This window comes from Gorilla gorilla, chromosome 16, assembly GCF_029281585.2.
Source record: "Gorilla gorilla gorilla isolate KB3781 chromosome 16, NHGRI_mGorGor1-v2.1_pri, whole genome shotgun sequence".
NCBI classification, from domain to species: domain Eukaryota; kingdom Metazoa; phylum Chordata; class Mammalia; order Primates; family Hominidae; genus Gorilla; species Gorilla gorilla.
The window spans coordinates 76,391,762-76,411,541 of NC_073240.2; the positions used below are offsets into that span (position 1 = coordinate 76,391,762).

The 19,780-nt window shown below is 46.2% G+C and overlaps 1 protein-coding gene across 1 annotated transcript in view; it reads right to left on the minus strand.

Annotated features, from left to right (window-relative positions):
* The window catches only part of PTPN9 (protein tyrosine phosphatase non-receptor type 9), a 105,644-nt gene that overhangs the window by 41,896 nt on the left and 43,968 nt on the right, over positions 1–19,780 (minus strand). Inside the window, exons 2-5 of the mRNA XM_019010728.4 lie at positions 10,449–10,592; positions 7,562–7,651; positions 6,476–6,600; positions 644–749 (exon numbers count right to left, since the gene is read on the minus strand). Of these exons, the coding sequence (XP_018866273.1) occupies positions 644–749; positions 6,476–6,600; positions 7,562–7,651; positions 10,449–10,592 (465 nt within the window). The remainder of the gene's footprint in view (positions 1–643; positions 750–6,475; positions 6,601–7,561; positions 7,652–10,448; positions 10,593–19,780) is intronic.

Sequence of the window (19,780 nt, forward strand, 5' to 3'; positions counted from 1 at the left end):
TGGCCTAAATTTATGTATGTTTCATATACACCTTATACACATAAGTATGCCTCAGATTCCCAAAGTGCTGGGATTACAAGCGTGAGTCATGGCACCCAGCCCATCCCACTTTTATGACTCAGAATGTTCCTGTCCTTTTTTTTTTTTTTTTTTTTTGAGACACAGTCTCGCTCTGTCACCAGGCTGGAGTGCAGTGGCACAATCCCGGCTCACTGCAACCTCTGCCTCCCAGGTTCGAGCGATTCTCCTGCCTCAGCCTCCCAAGTAGCTGGGACTATAGGCACGCGACACCACACCCAGCTAATTTTTGTGTTTTTAGTAGAGACAGGGTTTCACCATGTTGGCCAGGATGGTCTTGATCTCTTGACCTCATGATCCACCCACCTCGGCCTCCCAAAGTGCTGGGATTACAGGCATGAGCCATGGCGCCCAGCCGTTCCTGTGCATTTTTTACCCGAATTCCTCCCATTTCACTTTTAAGATCGTTTCTTGTTCTAAGGAAGCAGAAGGTAGTCATCATTTACAGATGACCTTTACATAATGTCTGAAGTTTGCATCTTTCCTAAATCTTTTCCCAAAGAATTAAAAAATATATATATCCCAAGCATTGAAGGAAACTTGAGAGGGCCCTCCATAGCCTTACCTTCAGCAGGTTTAGGACTTTCTTGCCAAGATCCAGCTCAAAGTTGGCATAATTAGAACCACACATGTCATAGATAAACACCAGTCCATTCCTCTGAGTTTCAAAGCTGTAAATCAACCATTGAACAAAAACATTTGTAAGTAAGAAGATGGAGGGAATGAGGCAGGTTGAAAGCCTAATGCCAAAACAAAACCTGAGAGTATGAGACACATCTAGGATCAAAACAACTGCCTGACTGCACACTGGTCTTACAAAAAGATCTCTTATCTTTGGTATCTGCTATGTTTATTAAGGCAGATTTATCCAGATGTACCAAATGCCAAACTCGTAGGTTGAGAATGCTCTACAGCAACTAAGTTATCAAAATCTGAACTGTTTTCTCCCACCCCTCTGAATCTACCTACCCAAATCATATAACATATTCCGTACTCAACCCCAAAGTTTCCTCTTCCATGAAAGTTTCCCTGATAACTGTAATCAAACATGCTACCAATTGTTTTTTCCCTTAAAGCCCCATAAATCTTTCTGTGGATTTTTCTTGTGGCCTTAATAAACTCTGTATAGCCATCTGATTCTCTCCTAAAGGACAAGAACTTGTTGTTCAACTCATTACGCCCAACAATCCCTAGCACAGCCCTTAAAAATAAATGGTCACTGAATTGTAATTCAGTAGACTGGAAGCCCATCTCTAAGAAAATATTTCAGACCTGTGAAAAACTGTGTAGAACAAAACTGCCTCTAAGCTCATTGATAGTAAATTTGTCTCTTATGACCCCAGGGAGGAAGAGAACAAACCCATAAATGGCCTTTGGAAAGCATTCCTAAAAAGTAGATTAAGGCTGACATAGTGGTTCATGCCTGTAGTCTCAGTACTTTGGGAGGCTAAGGATGGCGGATGGCTTAAGCCCAGGAATTTGAGACCAGGCTGGGCAACATGACAATACCTCATCATGTAGTGACCTATAGTCTCAGCCACTTGGGAGGCTCAGGTGGGAGGGTCACTTGAGCCCAGGAGGTTGAGGCTACAGGGAGGTCATGCCACTGCACTCCAGCCTGGGAGACAGAGTGAGATCTTGTCTTAAGAAAAAGTAAGACTGGGCGCAGTGGCTCATGCCTGTAATCCTAGCACTTTGGGAGGCCAAGGCAGCTGGATCGCTTGAACCCAGGAGTTCAAGACCAGTCTGGGCAACATGGCAAGACCCTGACTCTATTTAAAAAAAAAAAAAGAGGGAAAAAAAAGAAAAAAAAGTAGATTAACAGGTATTAATAGTAAGCCATGGCTGGGTGTGGTGGCTCACACCTATAATCCCAGCACTTTGGGAGGCTGAAGCGGGTGGATCACCTGAGGTCAGCAGTTCGAGACCAGCCTGGCCAATATGGTGAAGCCCCATTTCTACTAAAAATACAAAATTAGCTGGGTATGGTGGCACATGCCTGTAATCCCAACTACTTGGGAGGCTGAGGCAGGAGAATTGCCTGAGCCCAAGAGGGAGAGGTTGCAGTGAGTCAAGATTGCACCACTGCACTCCAGCCTGGGCAACAGAGCGAGACTCCATCTCAGGGGGAAAAAAAAAAAAAAAAAGTAAGCCTATTCCCAGACCAAACTGAGGAACATTTGAAGATACAGAAAGTATTCCTCAGTCCAATTTCCCAGATTTATAAAGATTTCTCAAAGATGTACTCTTCCACCAAGCCAGATCCGTACTTATATGTGATCTGCAGACCCAAATAGTCATTAGGATAAATTATTTGATTGGACTACTCACAGATGACAGCAAGAGTTTTCACATCTATTTAGAATTGAGAAAATGTTTGGCACAAAACACATTCCTGAAATCAGGAGATTCAAAGTTATTGTTTTTTGTTTTGAGACAGAGTTTCACTCTTCTCACCCAGGCTGGAGTGCAACGGCGGGATCTTGGCTCACTGCAACCTCCGCCGCCCGGGTTCAAGCAATTCTTCTGCCTCAGCCTCCCGAGTAGCTAGGACTACAGGTGCCCGCCACCACACTTGGCTAATGTATTTTTAGTAGAGACGGGGTTTCGCCATGTTGGCCAGGCTGGTCTCGAACTCCTGACCTCAGGTGATCCACCCACGTTGGCCTCCCAAAGTGCTGGGATTACAGGCGTGAGCCACTATGCCCAGCCTCAAAGTTATTTTGTATCTTACTATTTTTGCACCAGCACCTCCTGGGAACCTCCATATCTTCATCCCTTTAACAAATTCCAAGGCAGAAGCACCCGCCCATGAGCTAACATTTCAAAAATGTCTAATTCTGAGGTACATGAAAGTTTCTCCAGCAGACTTAGTTTCAACTGGCACCTAATGTGTTACATTAGTGTTAAATCTTTACTCCTTTTTCTTATTTATTTCTTTACTTATTTTTTAATTTTTAGTAGAGATGGGGTTTCATTATGTTGCCCAGGCTGGTCTCAAACTCCTGACCTCAAGTGATCTGCCCCCCTCAGCCTCCCAAAGTGCTGGGATTACAGGTGTGAGTCACTGCGCCCTGCCCTTGACTCCTTTTTCACAACCCCAGAGAGACTATGATCCACAAAGGTCCAAGAGGCTGTTAAAATGTGTGGCACAGGACAGGTCCAGTGACTCACATCTGTAATCTCAGCACTTTGGGAGACTGAGATGTGAAGACTGCTTGAGGCCAGAAATTCGAGACCAGCCTGGTCAACAGAGTGAAACTCCGCCTCTACAAAAAAATTTTAAAATTGGACGGGTTTATTAGTACGTGCCTGTGGTCCCAGCTCCTTGGGAGACAGAGGTGGGAGGATCATTTGAGCCCAGGAGTTGAGGCTGCTGTGAGTTATGATGATGCAACTGCACTTCAGCCCGAGCAAAAGTGAGACCCTGTCTCTTAAATAAAAAGAAACAAAGAAAATGTGTGGCACAATTATTGAATAGGCTATCCAGATCTAGATACTTTCTATTTCTCCATGAGCTCCTCAAGGGTCAAATTCAAATTATGGGCTTTCCCCTCATGACTCCAGCTTGTGGCAGGGGACTAAAACAAAAACAAGTCAGTGAGGGGGCAAAGAGAATTTAAAAAAAAAGAAGCTTGGATGCATAATGAATGATCCAGGTTCTATATTCCCAGATCAAAGTGCTCATCCTGTGAAGGCACATAAAACATGAATGCAGTAAGATTTTCACACTTTAGGGTATAGAATAGATAGATAGATAGATAGATAGATAGATAGATAGATAGATAGATAGATAGATAGATGTGTGTGTGTTTATATATGTGTGTATATATTTATACATATACTTTTTTTTTTTGAGACAGAGTTCGCTTTTGTTGCCCAGGCTGAAGTGCAATAATGCGATCTCTGCTCACTGCAACCTCCGCCCAAGTTCAAGTGATTCTCCTGCCTCAGCCTCTCGAGTAGCTAGGATTACAGGCACCCACCACCACGCCTGGCTAATTTTTTGTATTTTTACTAGAGACGGGGTTTCACCATGTTGGCCAGGCTGGTCTCAAACTCCCGACCTCAGGAGATCCACCCCCTTGGACTCCCAAAGTGCTGGGACTACACGCGTGAGCCACCAGAATATATATATTTTTAAGACAGCATTTTACTCTGTTGTCCATGCTGTAGTACAGTGGCACAATCATGGCGCACTGCAGCCTCGACCTCCCAGGGCTCAGGTGATCCTCCCAGTTCAGCCTTCCGTGAGTGTCTGGGACTACAGGCAAATACCACCATGCCTGGCTGCCTAATTTTTAAACTTTCTGTAGAGACGAGGTCTTGCTATGTTGCCCAGGCTGGTCTCGAACTTCTGGGCTCAAGCGATCCTCTCACCTGGCCTCCCAAAGTGTCGGGATTACAGGCATGAGCCACTGCACCCAGTTTAAGATTTACAATGGGCCGGGCACGGTGGCTCACGCCTGTAATCCCAGCACTTTGGGAGGCTGAGGCGGGCGGATCATGAGGTCAGGTGATCGAGACCATCCTGGCTAACAAGGTGAAACCCCATCTCTACTAAAAATACAAAAAAAAAAAAAACGGGCGTGGTGGCAGGCGCCTGTAGTCCCAGCTACTCGGGAGGCTGAGGCAGGAGAATGGCATGAACCCAGGAGTCGGAGCTTGCAGTGAGCTGAGATAGCGCCACTGCACTCCAGCCTGGGGGACAGACCGAGACTCCGTCTCAAAGGAAAAAAAAATAAAAAAAAAATTTTTTTAATTCTTGAGCTACATGTTACAGAAAACACCAAGAAGTTTAAAATACAGTCCCTGACATTGGTTTTAAAAAAATGGAGAAGCCAGATGCAGTGGCTTATGCTTGTAATCCCAGCATTTTGGGAGGCCGAGATGGGAGGATTGCTTAAGCCCAGGAGTTCAAGACTGCAGTGAGCTACAATCATGCTACTGCACTCCAGCCTGGGTGACAAAGCAAGCCCTAGTCTCAAAAAACAAAAAAGAAAGAAACTGAGGATAGGAGATCCATGAGGGGCTACCAATGAAACAAGACTGGTTACAGATCACTTTGAAGAAGACGGATGATGGATATGTGGATGTTCATGATACCATTCTCTCTCAACCTACAGAGATTCGGATGTTAAAAAGCAAGTTTCCTGCCCTCAAGAAGCGAGTGGATTCATACTGTTGCCCGGGGCTGGTCTCAAACTCCTGGGCTCAGACAATCTGCCCGTCTCAGCCAACCAAAGTGCTAGGATTACAGGCATGAATCAATGCACCTGGCCTCAATATAGCACTTCTAATCCGGAGGACCAGCCAAAGATGTCGAGAGCAGTAAGAAACTGTAAATTACAAGCACCAGGGAAAAAGGAATAGCAGAACAACAGCATGGGAGGATAGAAATAACTCTGCCCAAGAGTGAAGAAACCAGGATCTTAGAACCAGCTGGACTAACATATGATGACTGTAAAAAACTTCTTGGGGCTTGAGTTTAATTGTCAATTGAATTGTAAGAATACCATTTACCTTAGCAGGAAGAGAGTGATGACCTGAGCTGGTTCTTTATGCTTATACACCTCTTTTTATTAAGGATGGTTTTTGCTTAACTTTATACTTCTGGACTTCTCCCTGAATGTTTTTTTGTTGTTGTTGTTTGTTTTGTGTGGGCTTTTTTGTGGGGTTTTTTTTGAGACAGGTCTTGCTGTGTCACCCAGGCTGGAATGCAGTGGCGTGATCATGGCTCACTACAGCCTCACCATTCTGGGCTCAAGTGATCCTCCCACCTCAGCAACCTCCCCCACCTCCCCCAAGAAGCTGGGACTAAAGGTGCACGCTACCACACCCAGCTAATTTTTTATATTTTTTATCAGAGACAGGGTTTCACCATGTTGTCCAGGCTGGTCTCAACTCCTGGCTTCAAGCAATCCACCTGCTTCAGCCTCCCAAAGTGCTGGGATTACAGGTGTGAGCCACTGCACCCAGCCCTCCCCTGAATGTTGAGTCTCAAAATCCTCTGAACTAAACGGCATTATTCCTGTTATGCAGACAAAGAAACTGAGGCCCTAGAGGTTCTGATATGAGCAAAAAGAACCAGCACAGGTCATCTCCCCCTCATTCTTTTCCAATAAGTAGTTTTCCATACACTGAAGATTGCCGATAATTGACTTTCTCAGCTTCTGTTTTCCTGACATAGAGCCAAGGTGGTAAAGAGAACGCCCACCATCTTGATAGTGCCTGCAAACATGCCGAGTTCTAAAGGACATGGATTGTTTTCTATTCATAGCATTGCCCAGGGCACATCCTAGGAGAATGGCGAAGGCACTGCTGAATTTAATCAAATAAAAAACTGTCACTTTCCTACCTGCATGTAGAATACCTAAAAAATAATCTCAATGCTTACCTATCCACAGCTCTGTCTAGCAAGTAAAACAGAGCCTGAAGTACCACATGTTGGACTGACTTGTGGGGATGATGCAACCTGGCAGTAAAGAGGGCAATGGAGGCTCCTGTTGGGTCCCGAACATTCTAAAGCAAATAAAACAAGAAACATTAAAAAAATCAAATAGAAAATCACAGCAATTACTAAGACTTATATACTGGATAAGGGTTTGATACATGTAGAAAACAGATGCTAACAATAATTCCCTGACTTCACCAATTGCTCTCCAAAGGGAAGAGTGTTAATATCATCCCTTGCCTGATTCTCCCAGGACTCCCTGGACCATATTTCTGTGGTAAGAAAAAAAAAACACATTCTCTTTGCTCTTCAACTACAGACAGATCAAAGGATGGCTGTGCACTGGCTTCCTAGCTAACTTCCCTGGCAGAATGGCAAAAGAAACAAGCAGCAGGAGAGAATCAGGGAACAGGACCATGATTTCCACCCTCTGCCTTAAAAGTGCCATTGTATGTTTACTTGAAAGGCTGAGGTCTCAACTAAGTGGAGAGCTTGCGTTAAATATGGAAGCATGGGTGTCTGACACATTGCATACCTCTCCCAAAGACCATGACTAACCTTAATGGACCAACTGAAGAAACTTTTCTAAGTCTACTGTATAACTGATTTTCCATAATTCAATTATTCAATTATCATTAGTAACTCTAATTACTAGAAACTATTAGTAATTCAATTGTTACTAAAATAATTTTATACCAAACTGCATGGCTGTTTCACATCTGCTCCTAACTGTGGAGACTCTCTAGATTCAGGATAAGGTATATAGGAACAAAGTCCAAACGGGGGGGATGGGGGAGGGATAGCATTAAGAGATATACCTAATGCTAAATGACGAGTTAATGGGTGCAGCACACCAACAAGGCACATGTATACATATGTAACAAACCTGCACATTGTGCACATGTACTCTAAAACTTAAAGTATAATAATAATAAAATTAAAAAAAAAAAAAAAAAACAAAGTCCAAACAGGACACCAGTTAAAAAAGGAAGTAATAAGGCCCTACAAGATAGGTCCCTAAACACTCACTAAGATGGTGAATTTTCCACTGAGGATCTCAGAACGAAGAGGTTCCTCATGAGGTTTCAGCTTTACAATGCCTTCCTTCCTTCGAGTTTCCTAAAAAGGAAACACAGCAAAATGTATTAATATGAAAATACTGTATATCCAGGACAGCACCATGTAACCACCAAATCTCAGAGATAAGGTGGTTATCAATGAATGAATGAATTATAAATTTCATAACTAAATAAATTTTGTAACTAATTTCATAACCAATTCTACTTCATTTAGTTGAATTAGAATTCAATTAAATGGGCCGGGCGCAGTGACCCACGCCTGTAATCCCACCACTTTGAGAGGCCAAGGCGGGCAGGTCACCTGAGGTCAGGAGTTCAAGAGCAGCCTGGCCAACATGGTGAAACCTTGTCTCGGCTAAAAATACAAAAATTAGCCTGGCATGGTGGTGCGCGCCCATAATCCCAGCTACTCAGGAGGCTGAGGCAGGAGAATCGCTTGAACCCAGAAGGTGGAGGTTGCAGTGAGCCAAGACAGCACCACTGCACTCCAGCCTGGGCGACAAAATGAGACTCTGTCTCAAAAAAAAAAAAGAATTCAGCTAAATGAATAATGAAGTCAACTAAATGAATTATGAATTTCTTTGTAACCTGCCTCCAAGCCAGTCAAGCATTTTCAGAATTCCTGTCCAAAGCTACTTTATCAGCCCCTCAGGTAGGGTATTTTTCTCTGACTCAGTAAGAACCCTAACCCTGAAGAGTAACCAGTATGTTACATTCAGGTGCAGGATCAAGGTTCTTAAACACGCAGCAGCACTGACATGGTACCAGAACACTAAAATATGGACCTCAAAAATGTCTGGATGCATACATCCTCACATATTTTCTAGGTTTAGGCCTCTCCTATGTTTAAATAGGAGCCTTCTCTCCACCTGATATTGTCTCCAACAGCAGCTACCATGACTTCATTTTCCTCACCCTGATGGCCAGATTCTTTTTTTTTTTGAGACCGAGTCTCACACTGTTGCCGAGGCTGGAGTGCAGTGGCATGATCTTGGCTCACTGCAACCTCCACGTCCAAGAGATTCTCTTGCCTCAGCCTCCTGAGTAGCTGGGATTACAGGCACGTGCCACCATGCCTGGCTAATTTTTGTGTTTTTAGTAGAGACGGGGTTTTGCCATGTTGCCCAGGCTGGTCTCCAACTCCTGGGCTGAAGCGATCCACCCGCCTCGGCCTCCCAAAGTGCTGGGATTACAGGCATGAGCCACTGCGCCCAGCCTCTTCAGTTCTCTTCTTAAATGACAAGGTTGACCACCTACATTTCCTTTTTCCGGAGACATTCTCTACCTTTATATACCGATAACAAAAAAATATTATCTTGGTTTGTCTTATTTCATCAACTGCTTGTTTTAAACCTCTTAGGCTGGGCACGGTGGCTCATGCCTGTAATCCCAGTACTTTGGGAGGCCGAGGTGGGTGGATCACTTGAGCTCAGGAGTTCGAGACCAGCTGGGCAACATAGCAAAACCCCGTCTCTACTAAAAATACAAAAAATTAGCCAGGTGTGGTGGCGCGTGCCTGTGGTCCCAGCTACTCGGGAGGCTAAGATGAGGTGGGAGGATCACTTGAGCTCAGGAGGCAGAGATCTGCAGTGAGCTGAGATCACGCCACTTCACTTCAGTCTGGGAGACACAGCAAGACTCTGTCTCAAAAAAAAAAGTGCTTCCACAGAATCCAGTGCTGACTTATCATAACATTTCTACAACTCTTTGTTTATTTTCTCTTTTTTTTTTTTTTAAACAGTCTCACTCTGTTGCCCAGACTGGAATGCAATGGTGTGATCTCGGCTCACTGCAACCTCCACCTCCTTGGTTCAAGTGATTCTCCCTCCTCAGCCTCCCGAGTAGCTGGGAATACAGGTGCCACTACACCCAGCTAATTTTTGTAGTTTTAGTAGAGATGCGGTTTTGCCATTTTGTTCAGGCTGGTCTCAAACTCCTGACCTCAAGTGATCCACCTGCCTTGGCCTCCCAAAGTGCTGGGATTACAGGCATGAGCCACCGCACCCAGCCCTAGTCTCTCTTTCTAAATAGTAATCTCTGCACCTGGAACACAGTAAGTATAAAATAAGTATCTGTTGAGTAAATGAATGAATATTGAATGAGTTGGTCCACAAGATAGATGTAACCAAACTTCAGTTAAGCTAATCCTAGTGCTTGTTATCCCAATTTTTTTTTTAGGGAGATTTTGTATTTCTTTAGAAGGATTCTGACCCCAAAGTAACATGCTGTATAGTGTTTTATCAAAGACACTACTAACTGAGAAAGCAAACAGAAGCACAAAACCAAAGTCTATGCCCCCTCAAAAAACAAAAATCAAAACAAAGTAAAATCTTGATGCCGCTACATTTGCATAAAGATACTTTAAGATAATGGACCTAGCTAATACACAGTTGCTCTTCTTTTCCAGTGTTAAAACTTCCCTTCCTGAACTGCCCACTAAGCTCATCATTCATCTGAATGGCAAGTTTCTAAAAGCCTTAGACAACCTGAAAACCAAGATTTTCATGTGGCCAGAGGCCAATGAAAAGAGCTAGGATTAAAATTCTAGGAAGGGTGAACCCCTATCCTGCCACCAGGATGTTGTCAGGCTACTTCCTCCGTCTCAATCATTAGATGTGGCATCCTGGTCTACGATCAAAACTTAGGTACAAAAGTAGTGCCTTCCAGTAGCTGCCTTGCCCAGCTTCAGCTCTCACAAGGGCTCCTGGATATGGATCCATTTTTTATGAAAGTGAGGAGGAACACTTAGAGAACCAATGTGTGTGTCGAGCATGACAGGGACAACAGCAACACTTAGCCCAACTGCCACAGGTCTGGTCCACCCCTGAACCACATACTCTGTAGGAGTGGAACAATTCTATGGCACGGAGCACATCAAACTTCCTTGCCATGAGGAACTTGACAGCCACATTCCAAGACAGCGGGGAAACGTTGTACTGAACTGTCCACTTGTTAATCTCTTCGAGAAACTGCTTGGTAGCCTGTTTGACAAAGAAAGAAAGAATAATTAGTAAGAAGAGAGCATATTTATGGAGTCAAAAAACAAACAAGTGAAAACTATCATCCCTTCTCCAAGCAAGTCTGAACCCAGTTTGCTACAGGGAGCAGGGAAAGACAAACAAAAAGGTAGAAACAGGTCTGAAACCAGACATAGTTAAAATTTGTATAATTCAATGAGGCCAGAAGCCAGATCTAGGTTCAGAAAACAGGACTTAGTGCAGGTATGCATGAAAAAATGAGGGGGGAGAAGAGGGATCCTAAATGAGATGCAAATTACTAGTCCCAAAGCAAAAAATAAAAAAATAAAAAAAATTTGGGAGGCCACACTTTGGGAGGTAGAGGTGGGAGGATCACTTGAGGTCAGGAGTTCAAGACTAGCCTGACTAACATGGTGAAACTCCATCCATCTCTACTAAAAATACAAAACTAGCCGGATGTGGTGGCGCACGCCTGTAATGTCAGCTACTTGGGAGGCTGAGGTAGGAGAACTGCTTAAACCCAAGAGGCAGAGGTTGCAGTGAGCTGAGATCATGCCATTGCACTCCAGCCTGGGCAACAAGAGCGAAACTGTCTCAAAAAAAAAAAAAGAAAGAAAGAAAAAAAAAAGAAAACAAAAAGAAAAGTGGCCAGGCCTTCCGAAGGATTATTGCCTAATGCAGTGTAGTATAGCAGTCTCAGCTGCTGCTTTGGTCCCACAAGCCAAATGGACACAGCAAAAGAATCAGAAAATGGTTTTGGCTTTGGAATTTGAGACCAGTAAAATTATTAAGAAGAACTTAACAAATCAAAAGAGCAGCTATTCTTTGTGCTAACTGACCCCACTGGACCTCTTCATGCTTTACATGGCAACCCCAAAACTGGATACTAGTATCCAGAGTCAATAACAACCCCTCTGGATAGTGGTTTTGGAAAGGGGAGGAAAATTTTCATTTTTACTGTCTGACCCAGGCTGGCAAGATGCCTGCTTCCAGAACTGTTTCTATCTCTCAACTAATTCATGTTCTTTTATGCACTCTCATCCTATTTCTCCTTACATTATAACCAATTTCCTTTTTAGACAAACTACTTTTCTGTTTCTTCATTTTAGAATGATTTAAATTGGGCTTTTTTTTTTTCTTTTTTTGAGACAGGGTCTCACTCTGTGACCCAGGCTGGAATGTAGTGGCACAATCTTGGCTCACTGCAGCTTCGACCTCCTGGGCTCAAACAATCCTCCAGCCTCAGCCTCTCGAGTAGCTGGGACTATAGGCATGGCATATGTCATCACACCCAGTAATTTTTTTCTTTGTTATTTTTAGTAGAGACAAGGTCTCACTACATAGCCCAGGATTGGTCTCAAACTCCGGGGCTCAAGCGATCCTCTCATGATCCCTCTCAAAGTGCTGGGATTACAGGCATGAGCCACTGCCCTCAGCACATTTTTTTTTTTTTTTTTTTTTTTGAGACAATGTCTCACTCTGTCACCCAGCAGACTGGAGTGCAGTGGCACAATTACTGCTCATTGCAGCCTCAAACTCCTGGGCTCAAGGGATCCTCCTGTCCCCGCCTTCTGAGTAGCTGTGACTACAGGTGCACACCACCATGCCTGGGTAATCTTTTTGATTTTTTGTAGAGACGAGGACTCCCTTTGTTGGCCAGGCTGGTCTTGAACTCCAGTGCTCAAGTGATCATTCCATCTCGCATTCCCAAAGTGCTGGGGTTGCATCTGTGAGCTAAATTGGGATTTTTTTTTTTTTTTTAGATAGTCTCACTCTGTCACCCAGGCTGGAGTGCAGTGGTGCGATCTTGGCTCACTGCAACCTCTGCCTCCAGGGTTCAAGTGATTCTTCTGCCTCAGCCTCCTGAGTAGCTGGGACTACAGGCGCACACCACAACGCCTGGCTAATTTTTGTATTTTTAGTAGAGACAAGGTTTCACCATATTGGCCAGGCTGGTCTCCAACTCCTGACCTCATGATCTGTCCGCCTCGGCCTCCCAAAGTGCTGGGATTACAGGTGTGAGCCACCGCACCCAGCCAGGAATAATTTTTTTGTAGGCATTCTACACTACTAAAAGCTTCATGCATGGCTATTCTGTCCCTTCCATCCAGAAACTTTTCTCAGCTGTTTGTCTACAATATGATGAACCTGATGAGAATTCTGAATTTTAACCATACCTCTATTCCCAATCAACCCACAGTTATGACTTATTTATTCATATTTAATAAGCACCTGTTATTTGTTAAGCTAATACTTGCATTGAAAGGTATAACAAATAAAAAAATGAGGTTTGCTTCGAAAGGTATAAAACTAGCTTACCATGTGACCATGGACACAGTAATTCTGTCTTTGCTAATTTTTCAATTGAAAAATAAAGGGAGGACCGGGCACGGTGGCCCACAACTATAATCCCAGCACTTTGGGAAGCCAAGGCAGGTGGATCATTTGAGGTCAGGAGTTCGAGACCAGCCTGGCCAACATGGTGAAACCCTGTCACTATCAAAAATACAAAAATCAGCCAGGCATGGTGGTGCATGTCTGTAATCCCAGCTACTCAGGAGGCTAAGGCAGGAAAATTGCTTGAACCCAGGATGTGGAGGTTGCAGTGAGCCAAGATTGCACCATTGCACTCCAGCCTGGGTGACAGAGCGAGACTCTGTTTCAAAGAAAAAAAATGGCTGGGCGTGTTGGCTTATGCCTGTAATCCCAGCACTTTGGGAGGCCGAGGGCAGATCATGAGGTCAGGAGCTCGAGACCAGCCTGGCCAATATGGTGAAACCCCGTCTCTACTAAAAATACAAAAATTAGCTGGGCATGGTGGCATGCGCCTATACTCCCGGCTAGTCAGGAGGCTGAGGCAGAAGAATCGCTTGAACCAGGAGGTGGGGTTGTAGTGAGCCAAGATCGCACCACTGCACTCCAGCCCGAGCGACAGAGAGAGACTCCATCTCAAAAAAAAAAAAAAAAAAAAAGAAAGAAAGAAAGAAAAAGAAAGGGAGGGCTGGGCACGGTGGCTCATGCCTGTAATCCTAGCACTCTGGGAGGCCAAGGCAGGAAGATCACTTGAGGCCAATTCAAGATCAGCCTGGCCAACATAGTGAGATCCTGTCTCTATAATAGATATATATATTACATTATATATATTACATATTATATTATTATATATTATACTATATTATAATATATAATATAGTATAATATATATTTTATATTATATATAATATATATAAGAAAAATAAAGAGAAAAAGCATAATAGCAATGACCTACTTCGGAGTCTTGGCAACAAGTCCTACCTTACAAATACAATTCAAATTGCTATACACTATTTAAACAACTGGCAAACTAAAATCCCAGGAGAGTCAGCAATACCTCATAACAGAGCATCTGATTCATCCCCCAATTTCTAGGAAAGGACAAAAGTACTTTATAAACCCGAGGAAAGTCTAAACGGCCTGAGGCTGCACCTGAGCTTCAGAGCCTTACAATTAAGGAAACATAGCTTACACCATTGGAGAAGGAAAGAACCAGCAAAACCAATCAGGCAAAGTGCATGAAAAGAGCCAAGAAATAAAGGCCATGAAGAAAAGCTTTCAGAAGATCATTCTGGCCTGGAACCAGCTGAAGCCACGCCAGAGAAATGAGTCCCAGAGAAGACAACAGAACAAACTTAGAATGCTCCTTCAGAAAATAGTTTGAGTTGCCTCTGTGGAGTGAGTGGCCAGCATCAAAATGAGGAAAGATGGAAGGAAAAAGAAGTGAGCACAGAAAGATCCCAGAAATAAAACTCTAGCCAGTCAGTAAATTCCCCAGGAGACATGGTACCTGTTTTTGTTTTTTGTTTTTTCTGCTTTTTTTTTTTTTTTGAGACAGAATCTCGCTCTGTCGCCCAGGCTGGAGTACAGTGGCGCAATCTTGGCTCCTGGCAAGCTCCACCTCCCGGGTTCACGCCATTCTCCTGCTTCAGCCTTCCGCCACCACACCCGGCTAATTTTTTTGTATTTTTAATAGAGACAGGGTTTCACCATGTTAGCTGGGATGGTCTCGATCTCCTCACCTCGTGATCCACCTGCCTCGGCCTCCCAAAGTGCTGGGATTACAGGCGTGAGCCACCACCCCCGGCCGAGACATGGTACCTGTTTTTTAATTAACCTATTATCCTTTAAATACAGTTCTCTAGTGGGCTTCTCTGATGTTGCTTATAGAATAAAACACCAGAATAATAGAACATATTTTTCCTGCTACTTAGCTGGGTATACAATTTCTAATAAAAAATAATCAATGGATAAATCAATGTATAAGTAGAAGTGGAAAATCTAAATGACCAAGAGGTGATATGAACTCATCACATATCCATCTGTTAAGATAAATTTTCATTTTTTGGCTGGGCACAGTGGCTCGCCCCTGTAAACCCAGCACTTTGGGAAGCCAAGGTGGGCAGATCACGAGGTCAGGAGTTCGAGACCAGCCTGGCCAACATAGTGAATGAAACCCTGTCTCTACTGAAAATACAATTAACAGGGTGTGGTGGCAGGTGCCTGTAATCCCAGCTACTTGGGAGGCTGAGGCAGGAGAAGCGCTTGAACCCAGGAGGCAGAGGTTGCAGTGATCCAAGTTCGTGCCACTGCATTCCAGCCCAGGAGACAGTGCGAGACTCTGTCTCAAAAAAAAAAAAAAGATAACTTTTCATTTTTCATAAACCATGTCCTAATAAGAGAAAGGCATACAGGTTTCACACACGTCCTTCAAAGTACATCTTGCCTTCCTTTTTATTAAGCTCAGTTCCTCCAAGGTTCTTAATGTTCTGTAGCTCCCAAGAGCTGTTGCCTTGAGCTGACCTCTGTCCCCCTGCTGGTCAGGATGTTATTCTTGGCTTTAAGCACAGGAACAATTCCTCCTGGTTTGGCCTGACCAGGCCTTGCATGTAGAGTCCAGTGTACTGTAAACAGTGATGTGATATTTACAGATACAAATACACATGCGTAGCACCTGCTCTGTTCAGCCTCAGATTCACCCTCCTGCACACCCATCCCTCTGGTGGAAGAGATGAACCTCTAAAGGGAGTCAGAAAGAATGGCCTCATCTTCAACAACCTTCCTTTAGACAGTTAATCAGATTTCTCCCTCCGTTTACACATAGGTTTAACATGACCACTGAGTACAAAGTAATTTGTAGCTCTACTGGTTACCAGAAAAACAAGTCCCAGCAACTTTAATGAGCAACACAGTCTTCAGAAGGGATAATTGAAATTCTCGAAATTAAAACTCAGTGTATTTCCTAGTGAAAGAAAGAATGAGCCAAAAGATGAGTCACAGCTTAGAAAATATTTTAACTCCAGGACAATGGTTTGAATCTATCTATGCTTATGAAACACAAGTTGTTAACACCTGGCAGCTAAGGAAGAGCTGGAGTTCAAACAGCTCTGGTCTTTCTTTGGGATAAGGTCTGAATTGATACATGGAGAAACTAACATTACCACTTACAACCCTCCTTAACCAGTTTTTCAGGTAAGGGTAAGATTTGTTTTGTTTTGCTTTGTTGAGACAGGGTGTTGCTTTGTCACCAAGGATGGAGTGGAGCAATCATGGCTCACTGCAACCTCGACCTCCTGGGCTCAATTGATCCTCCTGCCTCAGCCTCCCAAGTAGCTGAGACTACATGCACACATCACCATGCCTGGCTAATTTTTGCATTTTTTAGTAGAGATGGGGTTTCACCATGTAGCCCAGGCTGATCTCGAACTCCTGGGCTCAAGAAATCCACCTGCCTCAGCCTCCCAAAGTGCTGGAATTACAGGCATGAGCCACCGTGCCTGGCCTCAAGGGTAAGATTTGTTCCTGCATAGTCAAAAAGCATACTATAATTATCTACTTCTCCCACAACCATGTTTAAATAAATAAAAACAAGTTTCTTGACTATGGCCATGAAGATAAAGATACTAGAGAACCTGCTATAAAACAGCTGAGAAAGCTGTCAATTAAGCAGGGTACACCCTGGACACAATTCATTAGTGTTGAAATAATGGTATCAGAGAGAATAAAACCAACAACATAGCCTCCATCTTACATCAAACTCCCAAGAGCAGCTATAATTTTGAGATGAGCTTTGGGCAAGGAACTAGCCACTCAAGAGGTCAAGAATAATGTGCTGGCACTCTCAGTTCCACAGGTAGTACCTTAAATCCTATATCCCAAGACAACCTAGGAGAGAGTGAAGAGCCAGACCTGTAAGAAACCAGCTCTTGAAATAAACAAAAAACTTCTGTCTCCTGAAATGTCAGTTACCTAGCAACAAAGGAGAAAGTTTAGTGTGGTTTTGGGGATTATAAAGAACCAATCCATCTTCTTATTCACTACTGTGTGTTATTTGGGCAAGTCATTTAACCTCTCTGAGCCACAATTTCCTCACCTTGAATGAGAAACGGATGGAAGAGCACCCACTACCATACCTAGCACTTGGTAGTCTCTGAATGGATGAATGTTCATTCTCTTTTTTCTTTACTCTGGTCATTTCACACTAAAACTTCTTTCAACAAAGATAGAATTTCTTAGAATCATATGACCTCTGTTGCTTCCCTTTAGCTTGTATCAATGCAATCTCTCTAATCCATTTTATACAAAACCATACATTTAAACTAGAAATATGTGTTCAGGCTGGGAGTGGTGGCTCACGTCTGTAATCCCAGCACTTTGGAAGGCCAAGGTGGGAAGACTGCTTGAGCCCAGGAGTTAGAGACCAGCCTGGGCAACATGGTGAGACCCCATCTCTACAAAAAAATTTAAAAATTAGCCATGCATGGTGGCACATGCCTGTGGTCCCAGCTACTCGGGGGGCTGAGGTGGGAGGAGTGCTTGAGCCTAGGAGGCCAAAGCTGCAGAGGGCCAAGATCATACCACTGCAGTCCAGCCTGGGTGACTGAGTGAGACTCTATCTCAAAAAAAAAAAAAAAAAAAAGGGTCTCCTCACTTCTCAGACGGGGCGGCGGGGCAGAGACGCTCCTCACATCCCGGACGGGGCGGCAGGGCAGAGGTGCTCCCCACATCTCAGACGATGGGCGGCCGGGCAGAGACGCTCCTCACTTCCCAGATGTGATGGCGGCCGGGAAGAGGCGCTCCTCACTTCCTAGATGGGATGGTAGCCGGGCAGAGACTCTCCTCACTTTCCAGACTGGGCAGCCAGGCAGAGGAGACCCTCTGCCTGGCAGCCGCCCCGTCTGAAAAGTGAGGAGCCCATCCGCCCAGCAGCCACCGCCGTCTGGGAAGTGAGGAGCGTCTCTGCCAGGCAGCCACCTCGTCCGGGAGGGAGGTAGGGGGGTGAGCCCCCCGCCCGACCAGCCGCCCCGTCCGGGAGGGAGGTGGGGGGATCAGCCCACCGCCCGGCCAGCCGCCCTGTCCGGGAGGTGAGGGGCGCCTCTGCCCGGCCGCCCCTACTGGGAAGTGAAGAGCCCCTCTGCCCGGCCAGCCGCCCCGTCCGGGAGGGAGGTGGGGGGGTCAGCCCCCCGCCCGGCCAGCCGCCCCGTCCAGGAGGGAGGTGGGGTGATCAGCCCCCCGCCCAGCCAGCTGCCCTGTCCGGGAGGTGAGGGGCGCCTCTGCCCGGCCGCCCCTACTGGGAAGTGAGGAGCCCCTCTGCCCGGCCAGCCGCCCCGTCCGGGAGGGAGGTGGGGGGGTCAGCCCCCCGCCCGGCCAGCCGCCCCGTCCGGGAGGGAGGTGGGGTGATCAGCCCCCCGCCCGGCCAGCCGCCCTGTCCGGGAGGTGAGGGGCGCCTCTGCCCGGCCGCCCCTACTGGGAAGTGAGGAGCCCCTCTGCCCGGCCAGCCGCCCCGTCCGGGAGGGAGGTGGGGGGGTCAGCCCCCCGCCCGGCCAGCCGCCCCGTCCGGGAGGGAGGTGGGGGGGTTAGCCCCCCGCCTGGCCAGCCACCCCTTCCGGGAGGCGAGGGGCGCCTCTGCCCGGCCACCCCTACTGGGAAGTGAGGAGCCCCTCTGCCCGGCCAGCCGCTCCGTCTGGGAGGGAGGTGGGGGGGTCAGCCCCCCGCCCGGCCAGCCGCCCCATCCGGGAGGGAGGTGGGGGGGTTAGCCCCCGGCCCGGCCAGCCGCCCCATCCGGGAGTTGAGGGGCGCCTCTGCCCGGCCGCCCCTACTGGGAAGTGAGGAGCCCCTCTGCCCGGCCAGCCGCCCCGTCCGGGAGGGAGGTGGGGGGGTCAGCCCCCCGCCCGGCCAGCCGCCCCATCCGGGAGGGAGGTGGGGGGGTCAGCCCCCCGCCCGGCCAGCCCCCCTGTCCGGGAGGTGAGGGGCGCCTCTGCCCGGCCGCCCCTACTGGGAGGTGAGGAGCCCCTCTGCCCGGCCACCACCCCGTCTGGGAGGTGTACCCAACAGCTCATTGAGAACGGGCCATGACGACAATGGCGGTTTTGTGGAATAGAAAGGGGGGAAAGGTGGGGAAAAGATTGAGAAATCAGATGGTTGCCGTGTCTGTGTAGAAAGAGGTAGACATGGGAGACTTTCCATTTTGTTCTGTACTAAGAAAAATTCTTCTGCCTTGGGATCCTGTTGATCTGTGACCTTACCCCCAACCCTGTGCTCTCTGAAACATGTGCTGTATCCACTCAGGGTTGAATGGATTAAGGGCGGTGCAAGATGTGCTTTGTTAAACAGATGCTTGAAGGCAGCATGCTCCTTAAGAGTCATCACCACTCCCTAATCTCAAGTACCCAGGGACACAAACACTGCGGAAGGCCGCAGGGTCCTCTGCCTAGGAAAACCAGAGAACTTTGTTCACTTGTTTATCTGCTGACCTTCCCTCCACTGTTGTCCTGTGACCCTGCCAAATCCCCCTCTGCGAGAAACACCCAAGAATGATCAATAAAAAAAAAAAAAAAAAAAAAAAAAGGCCAGGTGCAATGGTTCATGCCTATAATCCCAGCACCTTGGGAGGCCGAGGCAGGTGGATCACCTGAGGTCAGAAGTTTGAGACCAGCCTGGCCAACAGGGTGAAACGTCGTCTCTACTAAGAAAACAAAAATTAACCAGGTGTGCTGGCTTGCGCCTGTAATCCCAGCTACTCAGGAGGCTGATGCGGGAGAATAGCTTGAACCCAGGAGGCAGAGGCTGCAGTAAGCCAAGATCATGTCATTGTACTCCAGCCTGGGTGACAAGAAAGAAAGAAAAACAAAAGAAATAAACATTCAACTGAAAACGAT